Source organism: Silurus meridionalis, chromosome 15 (assembly GCF_014805685.1).
Source record: "Silurus meridionalis isolate SWU-2019-XX chromosome 15, ASM1480568v1, whole genome shotgun sequence".
In the NCBI taxonomy this organism is placed as follows: domain Eukaryota; kingdom Metazoa; phylum Chordata; class Actinopteri; order Siluriformes; family Siluridae; genus Silurus; species Silurus meridionalis.
In genome coordinates, this window is record NC_060898.1 from 15,220,916 (window position 1) to 15,234,310 (window position 13,395).

Consider the following 13,395-nt stretch of genomic DNA (forward strand, 5'->3'; position numbering starts at 1 on the left):
TGAGTGTGAGTGTGAGCTCCATCTGCAATTCTTACACTTAAATAAAACACTCTGTTGGCTTTGTGATAGATAGATAGATAGATAGATAGATAGATAGATAGATAGATAGATAGATAGATAGATAGATAGATAGATAGATAGATAGATAGATAGATAGATAGATAGATAGATTGCAAACGAATGCATTCAGAGAGCACATATTAAGTTTGTTAATAGATACAGTCAAAGGTTTTTATTCAGAACACACACGTTGATATCGAGTTCATACCTTTTTACTCACCTACAACACGCTCCTATTTTGCACACACAGTTTATTCACACAACATTATAAATCTACATATGAATCATACACATCGGAGAGAAAATACACAATTTGCTTGCAAAAAAAAAAAAAATTATATAAAAACAAAACTTGTTTTGCAATAATTCTCTAAAAAACCACTAATCTGTTATTACATGTTTTTTATACATTGCATAAGGACCAATTACGTACATTCCTCTGAGCACATGAACTCAACACATATTAGAAGAATAGAAAAGAGAAAGGAGCAATTCATCATGCTACAATTCATTGCTTAATTTTCTATGTGAATCTTCTGGTCGCTGTTACACAAAGATTTGGTTTTGGAAGCTGCAATCAAGAAACCTGGCCCAATATCTGCACTACCACAAGCAACCAGGAACTTCATATATTTGATGAGAAAAAGAAGGGGTTCCTATTGGCAACTGATTTTACTATCAGACAACATTTTATCCTTACACACAGAGATGCTCTAAAAACTACATGATGGGCTATGAGGGTTAAACACCCTCCAGAACTGTTAAAGAATCTTTCTTTGTACTTGCAAATGCAATTATGTGTACAAAAAGTGATGTGCACCACTGTATAATGTCAGAGGCAAGAAATCAAGGTATCTGTTTTTACTGTTACATGTCTTACACAGATCAGTATAAGCAACATTTTCCACAACAGGAAACCAAGATAAGCTACGATGCTCTGCTCAAGCAATCGGAAAAAAAAATATCAGAACGAGCTCTGAGGGATCCTAAAGTGATCTTTTATTTCGATGCTCAGAATTGAAAATTTAAGAGCAATACAGAACATGTATGAAGTTATGGTGTTTGAAGCCTAAAAGAAAGTATACTGTGTACTGAGTAGAATTCACAAACGTTGTAATTAAAAGTACATGGTGCAATGAATTACATTGATTTGCAAGCAATGTGGAGACAATTGTGTGTTTCAGTGCTCAGTGCTCGCAGAAATGAAGTGCTCTCTCTCTCTCTCTCTCTCTCCAAGAAACCAAGAAACACAACTCAGGAGTGATGTGATATCATCCCAGGAGGCTTCTGTTTACTTCACTATGTCTGTTCCTGTCAGTCAGCACCTCGTGTACAGCTGTGCAGCTTTTGCTGGAGCGCAAGGGAAAGGGAGTAAGTCTAAGGTCTGAGCATGACCCAATGCTTTCTCTGATCTCTGCTCTCACAACCTCTCAAAGTCTGCCAGAATGACCTGACCTCATTTAGACTAAACCTTTACTCCTCTCTTTCACTATCTATTGCTCTTCCAGTCTGGCTCTGTCAAATATTCTTTCATATCTTCTTCTTCTTTCAGCTTCTCCCATTAGGGGTCGCCTCAGCGAATCATCCGTCTCCATACCCCCCTGTCCTCTACATCTGCCTTTTTGAACCCAACTACCTGCAAGTCTTCCCTCACCACATCCATAAACCTCCTCCTTGGTCTTCCTCTTTTCTTCCTTCCTGGTGGCTCCATCCTCAGCATTCTCATACCGATATACCCCATGTCCCTCCTCTGCACATGTCCAAACCATCTCGATCTACCTCCCTCACCTTGTCTCCAAAACTTCCTACATGGGCTGTCCCTCTAATAAACTCATTTCTAATCCTGTCCATCGTCGTCACTCCCAACGAAAACCTCAACATCTTCAGCTCTGCTACCTCCAGCTCCACCTCCTGTCTTTTACTCAATGCCACTGTCTCTAAACCATACAACATCACAGGTCTCACCACAGTCCAATAAACTTTCCCTTTCACTCTTGCAGATACTCTACTATCACAAAATATTCTTCCATATGTGTTCCTTTTTATTATGCACAGATCAAACTTTGTCAGCTGAGCTGCTTTTCATCAACTTAGCCCAGTTAACGAAACCTCCCAAACATGAACTAGAAGGGAATGAAAACCACATTTTGAGTACAAGAAGGAAGTTCTAGATTCTGTCAAAAAATGACACTGCTTTTTTAAACAACCCAATCATCTCCATCTCTCTAGTTATGCTTTTGTTCCATTCTAGTGGAAAATACATTACCGACATCGTGACCAGTTTTGAACTCCTTTCAGAGGATTAATTACACATAATAGATCAACACGGTAGCTGTAGTTTCACAAGGAATTTCAATTTTAGATTGAAAGTGTAGGCTACAGTTTTACGCAGCGTTATTACCGTATTTCATAGCTCACCAACAGTTAGCATGCTTCATGGAGCTGTGTGTCAAAGAGATTTCAGTTTAGCTGCCTGTCAGGAACCTGGGATTTATTTTGGGTTACAAATGTCATAATAATTGTTATGTAATCACTGCTGGGGTAACACACCCACAATTAGGCAACTGACACGCAAATGTTTAAGAAGCAGAAATACAAGAACAGAACAGCTAGTAAGGTGTAAGACAGCAACTCCAGTAATACTCAGATAATGATATTTTGAAGTACACAAACAACCTCAACATACCCCAACATACCCCCCACACCCCCTCCCCCTTAAACCATCTACCTGCATGTCTTCCCTCACCACATCCATAAACCTCCTCCTTGTCCTTCCACTTTTTCTCCTTCCTGGCAATTAGATCCTCAGCATTCTCCTACTTATATACCCCATGTCCCTTCCCTACACATGTCCAAACCATCACTATCAAGCCTCTTTCACCTTGTCTCCAAAACATCCAACCTGTTCGGTCCTTCTAATAAACTCTAATCATCCTCGTCACTCCCAATGAATATCTCAGCATCTTCAGCTCTGCCAATTCCAGCTTTACTCTACAACATCGCAGGTCTCACCACAGTCCTATAAACTTTCCCTTTCACTCTTGCAGATACTCTTCAATCACAAATCACTCCTGCCACTCTTCTCCACCCAGTCCACCCTGCCTGCACTCTTTTCTTCACTTCTCTAACAAACTCTTGCCACAAATCACAATATGATAGAGCAAGAGGAGAGAGAGAGAGAGAGAGAGAGAGAGAGAGAGAGAGAGTGCGAGGGAACATGTAAATGCTTTTTTTTTAAGGCAGTCAGTAGTATGTAGTAATCTTGTGTTTTTTAATTGCTTTACTTGGTCAAGTGCCTTAGCGGTCATATTGCTGTAAAAATACATGTGGTCTAGTTGCCCAAAAGTAATTGTTGCCCAAATATTCTTTAAAAAACATCATTACATTACTTTAGTTTTATGTGAAGCCCAAGTACATTTATTAAGTAAGTAGGTGAGCAAATTTGCTATTTATAACAGTGGCAACCGGAACAACAATGGATCTCCAACTTCAGTGTGTTTTTGTCCAATCTAAAAATGTTCAAATAATTGCTTGTTTCTGTAAAAAAAAAAAATTTTAACATGAGGCTTTAAATTGATGCAAAATGCAAAAACATAAATTTTTCTCACCCAAGACATTGTTGTGTCTGTGCAGGACGCCGAATCTTAACTCATAAACTATTGATCAGTAAATACTCGAATGTTTTCTGTACACACTACATTGAAAACTGAAGGCTTTTTTGGACTGTCCTGAGCACTGGTTGGCGAGAAGAGCAGCGAGCTTCATGCATATGTCTCAAGGGCAGGGTGTGGACCCTTTCCCCTGAGAACAAATAAAAGAGTTTGCAGCATGTGTACAGCGTGTGTGTGTTGCTTCTGCAGCTTATCTATCTCTAATATTACCCTTTAGGTTTCAAACTACCTGTGGAGATTATATCAGTCTCTTGCATACTTCAATAGGGTTTTCAAACAATCAGTGATACAACTGCACCCTCATGCCTCCAGAGCCTTTTGCAGAACAGAACAGAACAGTTTCAGCTTAACAATGGAGAATCATCATAACAAACTAGACAATCTCATACTGTGCATTAGCCCTCATGCTTAAATACAAAGAGCAAAAATATTAGAATAGATGAATATTAATTTCATCAAACCAACCATGAACCTTTCATGATGATATACTACTGGCTTTGGGGTTTTATATATATATATATATATATATATATATATATATATATATATATATATATATATATATATATATATATATATATATATTACAGTCCATAAACAATACTTTTGTATTACATTAATGCTTATAATAATTATACTGCCAACAAGATTTTTTTTTTTTGTATGGCATTTGCCCTTATCCAGAGCGACTTACATTTTATCTCATTTATACAACTAAGCAGCTATAGGGTTAAGGGCCTTGCTCAGGGGCCCAGGAGTGGCAGCTTGGTGTGGCTGGAATTTGAACTCACAAACTTTGGATTCATAGTTCAATGTCATGACTGCTTTGTTAGTAGTAGCATTAGGTGTGGGATTTTCTTTACATTTTGAAAGCAAGTATCTGATCACAAACTGAATGTATTAGATTTATGTCCATTCTTTTAGGGCTTGTAACTTTCCAGCAACTTGACCAGCTTAAAATTTACTATTCTTAAATAATACACTATTTAATAATCACACTTCCTAGAAACTACAGTTTGTAGTTGCGGTATTGACGGAGTAAACAGTGCAATTACAAATGATGACTCATTCAGTCATCAGAGCCATTCTATCAAAAAAACAAAAAAAAACCAAGATGGTGAAAGATATTATATTGCAGTTGCTGTGAATGCTTGTGCTGATCTGATAGCGATGTTAAAGATAAATGGCACTTCATATGACTTTGCATTTCTTTTCAAATGGGATATAATGTACTTGAATCAATTAAAAGTAAATAAAACACCTGACGGAAAATATTAATACAAGCACAGTATAGGGACGGAAGCGTTTTCAGACATTTCAATGTGGACAAGCAGAGTGTAAACGGGCAGATCCTGGATTAAAAAGCAGAAATAGGCTTAAAAACATAGTGTTCTTTTGCTACATTGACATCTGTTTTCTGACATTGTCACACGTCAAACTTGCTGTTTAGTTTCTATCATGTTTGCCTCTAAGTGTTAAAAAAAAAATGCTTGAACGCACACTGAGTTTCTTCGAGACAAATATATTAATTGGACTAAACTGGGTCACAAAATTTCTTGTTTGAAGCAGTTATTGGCTTTGGTTTGTGGCTATTTGTTTGTAGTGCCTGTGAAAAGAATCACATTGAAAAATACTTACTAGAAACTACCAGAAAAGTTGGAGGTCTGGCATACATGAGAACTGAGATGTGAACTGGCCCTTTTGTAGTGAAAACAAGCAGATTTGTTTAAGGATCACAAAAACGGCAACAGCGCCTGACAAAAGCTGACAAGCACCATGGCTTAGATATGTTTTGCCCCCATTTCCCCATGTTTCAATCAGGATTGTTCTAAATCTACATAACCTACTCCAAAATATTTAACTGGAAGAAAATATTTGCAAAATTATTTACAAATAAAAGGTTGCTATGATGTAAGTGTTTACGCCTGTATCTTCCATAAAGGCCACCAGAGCATGTGAGAGCAAGGGGAAGCTTGATTTTATTTATAGCAGTTGGCAGCCACCCTTATCCAGAGCGATTACAATTATATTCTTTAAACAACTGAGAAGTTGAGGGTTAAGGGCCTTGCGTAAGATCTAGGCGCAATAGACTGGTGGTGCTAGGATTTGATCGCAGAACCTTTTGAGCAACATCTTAACCACTAAGCTTCAAATTCCTTATGGAAGCCCCCTATTAAAGTTGGAAGTTTGATTATTGTTTCAAGAGCCTGGCCATTACCTCATTGTCGACCTCCTCTGTGATTTTGATTCCTAGGTGTGACCTCATGGTTTGGCTTAGGTTGTTAGAGGTAACTATTGGGTAGAAGTATGCAATTTGAGTTAGTAAGTGAAGAGGTACAAATGCCTCATGACTGTATTTGACTCTGTTCCTTCACCACATGCCTAAAGAGATTTTCATGACTCACTATTAACATATACAACATAATGTCTTGACGTTCACTGAAAGAATTTGATCATAAAAAAACCTGCAAAAGAGCTTTAGATTTTTTTCTAACCACGTGCCATATTTTTGTGCTTAAAATACATCTCAAGAAGAAACCCATTAATAATAAACAATTCTTATTTACTTGCTATTTGTTGGTGTCATGATCGCAAGCTGCAGATTTTTAAATGGCTGTTTTCTTGGCTTGTTTTTTAGTAAATCTGTATGGAATAAACTCTGCTGAACAAGTAAATAACAACTTTTGTAAGAACAATACCACAGTGCTGTTGAATTCTTAATTTGTTCTGATTCAGTGCTTTATATATTCATATGTGCTCAATCCATTATTTTCTCCATTGTCAGCACTGGCTAAAAGTCAGAGGAAAAGCAGTAACTTTAAGCTTTCAAGCATCGAAAAAGACAAAGAAAGTAACATGACAAGATTTCTCATTAACTCAATCAAGGAAACAGAAAGTGAGACTGGCAAGGAAATGATTGTAATTAGAACTGCCGTAAGATGAAAACAGGATCTAACTTTTTTTTTGAGGATGCTCGCAACACTACTCATAACTAAAAATGGAAAAATGTACAATTTGTTGTTCTGTAATTATTCACCTTTAGGATGTAAATCTGCTTTACCGATGCATTTATTTCCTAAAAGATTTCAACCTGCTATGAAATCTATATTACACAGTGTGCAGTGTGGTAGGAGAGCCCAAATGTGGCTAAATTAAAAAAAAAAAAAAAATTTAATATATATATTGCAAACATAACAATTGCAATAAATACCACTAAGGAGTTTTTTATAGCCTGGGAGATTAAATATTCTGGATTTTAAATAGTTGTCATGATTACTGTACTTTTTTCTTGATGACAGAAACAGTGAAAAGATTGCAGCTTCAACAGTATGCAAAATTACTATTTGACAGGAATTGTGTAACTTCCTACAGCAGTTGTGTTGCTCAATATGAAGCAACATCCCAAAACGACTGGGCTGGGTATGTGCAATCTGTCCACCATGAACACACTAACCAAGTTTGCAGGGTCTAAAAAAATGTGCCCTGTTCATGCCAGTGCTCAACCTAACAAACAGGAGCTCTAATGCTATTACTTATTAAAACATCACTCTATACATTACATGCATTCTACTGTATTATAGATATCTGTATAAGGAAAAATACATTCTACCAAACCCGATCAAAACATACAAGAACAATTTTAGCCAATATGCAGTGGGGCAAAAAAGTATTTATTCAGCCACCAATTTTGCATGTTCTCTCACTTAAAAAGATGAGAAAGGCCTGTAATTTTCATCATAGGTACACTTCAACTATGAGAGACAAAATTAGAAAAAAAAATCCAAATCAAATCACATTGTCTGATTTTTGTATAATGTATATGAGTGTATATGTATATAAGAATGTATATATATCCATGGAAATCCCCTCTTAACATAGGAATTTGGAATAAAGGATCTCTGCTTAGCTGCAACACCATTTTAAGCTGGTTCTCCATTATAACATGGGTTCTTTTCCATGGAAGTGAATCAATACATCATTTTGAGGAACAGAAAAAAAAAACTAAATTGGTGTATGAAAAAAACCAGTAAAATTTTTCATCATTCATTGCAGCAGTTGAATGATTAGCACACATGAATAGGCTTCAATAAGGACTCATGAAACAGAGATATTGTCAAAGTGGAGCTTGACTTCTATTTCTATGGAAGCTTTGTTGCAATATTTCTTATAAAGTTTCAATCAGTTATGATCATGTTCCTTCCTGTCCTGTGTTTTGTTTCTGTGTGTGTGTGTGTGTGTGTGTGTGTGTGTGTGTGTGTGTGTGTGTGTGTGTGTGTTTTGTGTGTCTGTGTGTCTGTACATGCACTCAGGACAGCTGCTGAGGTGGGACTGACGATAACTCGGTCCTGCCAGAGTTTTCACATAGTTGACATTCAGGATGTAATGAACTCAAATAGCCTGAAGCCACACACACACACAAATACACACAAATACACACACACACACACACACACACACACACACACACACACACACACACACACACACACACACACACACACACACACACACACACACACACACACACACACACACAGCCCCTTCGCCTAGGACGAGCTCTTTACATTCATAGGGAAAGTTGTTAGCTCAGAGTTCAGCTCATGAAGAGATTAGGTAGAACATCACATAGTAGTCAGCTAACTGCAGTATTTCTTCTCCAGGATGTTAACACTGGTTAATTCCTACACAGCCTACAGAAGTTTACCACCCTGACATTGATTATGTTTTCTGTAACACCACACCCCATTGGTTTTATTCTTTCAAGAACTTCAAATCTCCAATTTTGAAAAACACTAATACTTTATATTCTATTTATAGCCACACTTACAGCATGTGATTGGTGTCCAAAGTTTTCTTCTTTAGTTTTGCACTAGAGCTTCAAGCCAAATCCAAGAAGAACAAATAAGCAGGTCTTAAAGGCTCTTTATGACTTTAAAGACTTTTTTATGACTGGCTCTTTAAGACACTGTATGACTTTTTAAAATCACTTTCTTTTTATTAAGCATCAAGCTTTGTCTGGATTTGTACTAACAACAAATGTGATGATAAGGCTAGAGTTTGATCTGTTTATTTTAAATTACAGACCGAGATTTAATAATTTTCTTGCCTGAATGCCACTTTTTTAAGTTGACTGAGCCACAGCAGTGACACTACATGTGAAAAAATACACCTGGTAATCAACAACAACCCAAAGAATCCCTTACACTTGAATGGAAGAGGATGTGAGAAAGGGATTTGCCTTAATTGTGCTTTTACCTCCTGTGATTTTTGGTGTTTTCCCTCCATTTTTTAAGGCTTGCTGATTCGATGACGTCTTTAAAAAGGGGAGCTACAGTGGGAGCAGGAAAAACACCAGCATGTTCTGTGGTACTTCAAGAACAAGGGTTGAGTAACATAGTTCTGGGTAAACTTTTTACATTAAAAGAATATTTACATTTACTTAATTTAGTGTTTTTATACAAAACACATGATAGGTCAAGGACAAGGCACTAAAAGAGCAAATTCAAATCTCAAAAACAAAACCGCAGAACTCAGCTTCCTAAAAGGCTCAATGTAAAGGAGCTGCTTATTATTATTTACACTAGCATGCCTACAAATGTATTAAATGTACCTGACATTTCCATACCATATGCGGTTCTTTTTTCCAAAACTGTTACCACAAATATTTAGGCAACAACTCTATAGGAAGCCTTTGGATGCGGTATCATAAAATGTTCCCTTCATTTCAACTAACACAGCTGTTCCAGCATAACAATGCCCCTGAGCACAATGCAAACTCCATGAAGATTTAGTTTACATGGGTGGAGTAGAAGCCTGCTATAGAGCTCTAAACTCAATCCTTTTAAACCTTTGGGATGAACTGTAACATTGACTGCACCCCAGACCTCCTCACCCTACATCAGTACCTGACTTTACTAACACCCTTTTGGCTGAATGAGCACAAACCAACACAACCAGAATCCAATGGACTGAGGACTGAAGGTTATTATAACAGGAAACGGAGACTAAATGTGGAATGGGATGTCCAATTTTATAGTCAGGCATCCACAAAGTTTAGCGTATGTTACATATATTGTTTAGTACTATTTTTTTTTAAAGCTCACATGCTATCACAAACTAGCTAAAGGACCTGCTAATAATATTTTATTTCATACAATTAACAAGCTAGCTGCAAAGATTCTTAACATCATGGATCTTAACATTTACAGAGAACAAGTTAGCTAAACATGGTTATGATTAGTTGTTTACTGAACCAGTACTTTCACACCATATAATCACTCCACATAAACAAAATATCCAGTGAGTTGTTTTACAGAAGCAAAATAAAAATGAACACAGTTTTTTTTTAGATTTAAACAGTTCCTTTGGATATAGTTGATTTATACCTCCTTTTCCCATGATGCTAAACTAGTAGCCATAAGCTGTTCTTGCATTTTTTGCACCATTTACGCACAAACCACAATAAACCAGCTTCAGACAAAAAACCTGTCTTAGCTAATGAACTCTTGATGATGACTTATGAGGCTTAACTTTATTAATGTGTCAAGCATAAATACAAATTTGAACATGTTTTTTCATGACAAATTCTCTTGTGGTTTAACTGAACAATCACAGCCAGTGATAATAGTAATGATGTAGCTGTACTGAAGCTTACAGTCGTATTACTCACACATGACACATTCAAGCCAATTAAGCAGTTCACATGAAGCAACCTCTAATTTGTGAGGTAGCAGTGGCTCAGGGAGTTTGATGTCTTACAGCATCAACGGCACTCCAGAGCTCTTAAAACCACTGCCATGTGACTGATTTTATTCAAAAATCTGTTTTATATGAACAAGGCAATCTGCGAGCCCCGTTTTTACGTCACGTTATAACATTAGAACCTTTAAAGAAATTATTATACTTTTAGTCATAAAAGATTGATTAATTGTCTCTAACATCAGCTCTGATATAATTCTATAGTAACAGGCTACACAGGGATTCATATGGAAGATGCTTTATATAAAGTAAAGAATCTCCAGGATCCAGGATTGTGAACGCTTTCAAAATGTAGCTTATTCTGGAATGATCGTGAGTTTTAAAGTCTCTCACTGAGACGACAAAATTATTTTTTTGTCTTATTAATTCTACAAGAGAGAGAAAGGGAGAGAGAAAAAGAGAGAGAAAGAAAATGAGGAAATTGATGTTTAAATCTGATCAAATCGAAATGACAGGACAGGAACTAACTTGTTGTGCAGCGGTACAATGAAAACAGAGAAAAAATGAAGCATAATGCGTAACAAAACATACAGGAACAAAACATTTTGATACTTGTTGTGTTAGAAAACGAATCGTTTTTGTTCCTAGCAGTAATTTCCCTTTACCACACTGTTTTCTTGTTCATTTTTCCTCTGACAGCAAATACAAAATATATAAAAACACAGATTCCAGTAAAGCTGGTCATATGCGTCAAGGTTGATAGAGTAAGAAGAACCTGAAATGCAATATTTATAGTTTTAATTAAGAAATCATTGATTACAACTTGAACCTTTACACACCAAAGATACACTGTGCATTATGGAGCATTTATCCACACCACAGAAGTCCCCTAAAATCAGCATGAATATCTATTAAGGTCAAGCCAAAGCCTGTTTACCAGTGACATCTCTGCAGGCAACGACCTCAAAATAGCCTCAGGCTATTTAAAGTGCAAGTCATTTCCTTTTTATTACTCGTATACTTCAGCAGATGCACAAATACCATTCTAGATAATATTTCCATAGCTGTATTATTGTCCATTCTCACACAGACATGCTTAAACCAACGTGTCACATAAACCCGCCATTTGGATTTTGTTCTGCGGATGAGGTTACACCACTTCCTGTGTCAGTTAGCTCATTGCCATGCTTTAATTTAACTGAAGACTCAAATGTTTCTGGTCGTCCAGCAAAACAGAGGAACATCACTTGAATCCGAATGGACTGATTTGTAACGTTATAGAAATTGTTGTATGATAATTGATATATAAAGAATATGTAAGAGAAATTGTTTTTTCACTTCTTCCAACATCATTATTATTTTATCATCCTTAAAATTCAATAGTGTTTCACAATTGCACAAAACTGCATTTTACCTGAATTAACACAATGTAATACTATAGTCATAACATATTTTGATTGCATTAAAGTATAAAGCCTAGAGAGATGTTTCATCTTTTCATTTGTAACTTTCTTTCTGTTATTTCAGATTAGGTGGCATAATCACTCAAATTAAATCACACACTGTCATACGGCTTAAAACATTGAAATTAAAATGTTATAAACGTGTTATACAGGTACAATGCCATAGATACTACGCCGTTATTAACGCAAAGATCAGTTTTCATCATATTACTGCCTCAATCGATTTAAACTTTTATTTAGTCTCATACAACTCATACAACTTGCCAACATAAGCTCTTCTCACATGAAGCTGTGCAGATGATCAGAGAATTAATGAACAAACCAAAGCAATACTGTGCTTCTTGTGCTTACCGCCATGTTTTCCCCTCCTGTGTTTGGAGAACTCCCCTGAACACTCTTGCTGCTCTTTACTTTATCAACTAGCTGAAGTTGAAGCTGGAGCTCTCCTCTCAACCTCCACCCAAGGCCTGGGTTGCCAGATTGAGCTTTTGTGTTTCCTAAATCCTGCTGTCACAATTCCCCCAAAAATAGATATTCTGAAAATTACATTGTCACTTTCTATAGCTCTTAGGCCTGCTATTATTTTGTCCAACAACAACTAATTTCATGGTAGTCAAATAAAAAGCATGAAACTCACCAATCTGGCACCCCTGCCCTCATGCCAGCCCCCCTCTTGTCCACGAGGAAGGTCTGAGTGGCTGTAGTGCAGATCTGCAGTTATATTTAGCTGTGTCTCTCACAGCAGGACTCAGAGAGACCACTGCTCATAAAGAAGGAGGAAAAATAACACAAGGTGTCCATAATAAGAAAAATAATTGATGTCTTTAATAATTAAAATAAATAGAAATTTAAGAACAACAATAATTATAATATTACTATTTAATATTAAATGTAATATAATACATTCATTAGTACTGATAAAATAATGCAACTAAGTTTCAAATCTAAAATTTGTAAGAAAACGAAAAAAAAATTAAGCATCAGAAATAAATGAAATAATCACAAAATATAAAAATTATTGAAGGACTCATCAACTAAATTTATATACATAAAAAAAGAAAAAGCAATGATTATCTGTGAACATTTGCAAAATACTAGGGGCTTGATAGAATCTTCATCAAATTTTCAATATATAATTTTAAAAAATGTCCAAATTGCATAATTATCTCCTTATTAGTGCAGCAATGTGGATACTATAGTGGACAAGCAGTAATAACGAGCATGTAGATAAAGAGGCAGTACTTCTCATTTACGCTGCCAACCAAAGGGAGGGTTCAAGAGCTTCAAGACAGCAGTTTGAGGTTTCTGCAACGTCTCAACAACGCTACCATTTATGGAGGAAATGAAAGAGGAAGCTGCATTTTGACAGATACTGGTAGTGGGGGAAGGGGAAGCCATTTATGCTAGAAAAAGTGAGTTGTATTATTCAGGTGTCATCGATATCCATGTCGTATCATATCATCATTACTGTTGGACAAGACTTACTGTGTTCTTTTTTTCAA

General features: G+C 36.3%; 1 protein-coding gene across 4 annotated transcripts in view; it reads right to left on the minus strand.

The window, feature by feature from the left end:
• Positions 1–12,609, minus strand: part of dub (duboraya) — an 18,128-nt gene extending 5,519 nt beyond the window's left edge. Inside the window, exons 1-2 of one of the 4 annotated variants that reach the window (XM_046867824.1) lie at positions 12,531–12,609; positions 12,245–12,397 (exon numbers count right to left, since the gene is read on the minus strand). In XM_046867824.1, the coding sequence (XP_046723780.1) occupies positions 12,245–12,250 (6 nt within the window). In that variant the 5' untranslated portion in view covers positions 12,251–12,397; positions 12,531–12,609. Of the gene's footprint in view, positions 1–12,244; positions 12,401–12,530 lie in introns of those variants that run through there. The other 3 variants (XM_046867823.1, XM_046867822.1, XM_046867821.1) reach the window with 3 other exon arrangements.
• Between the last annotated feature and the right edge of the window lie 786 nt (positions 12,610–13,395).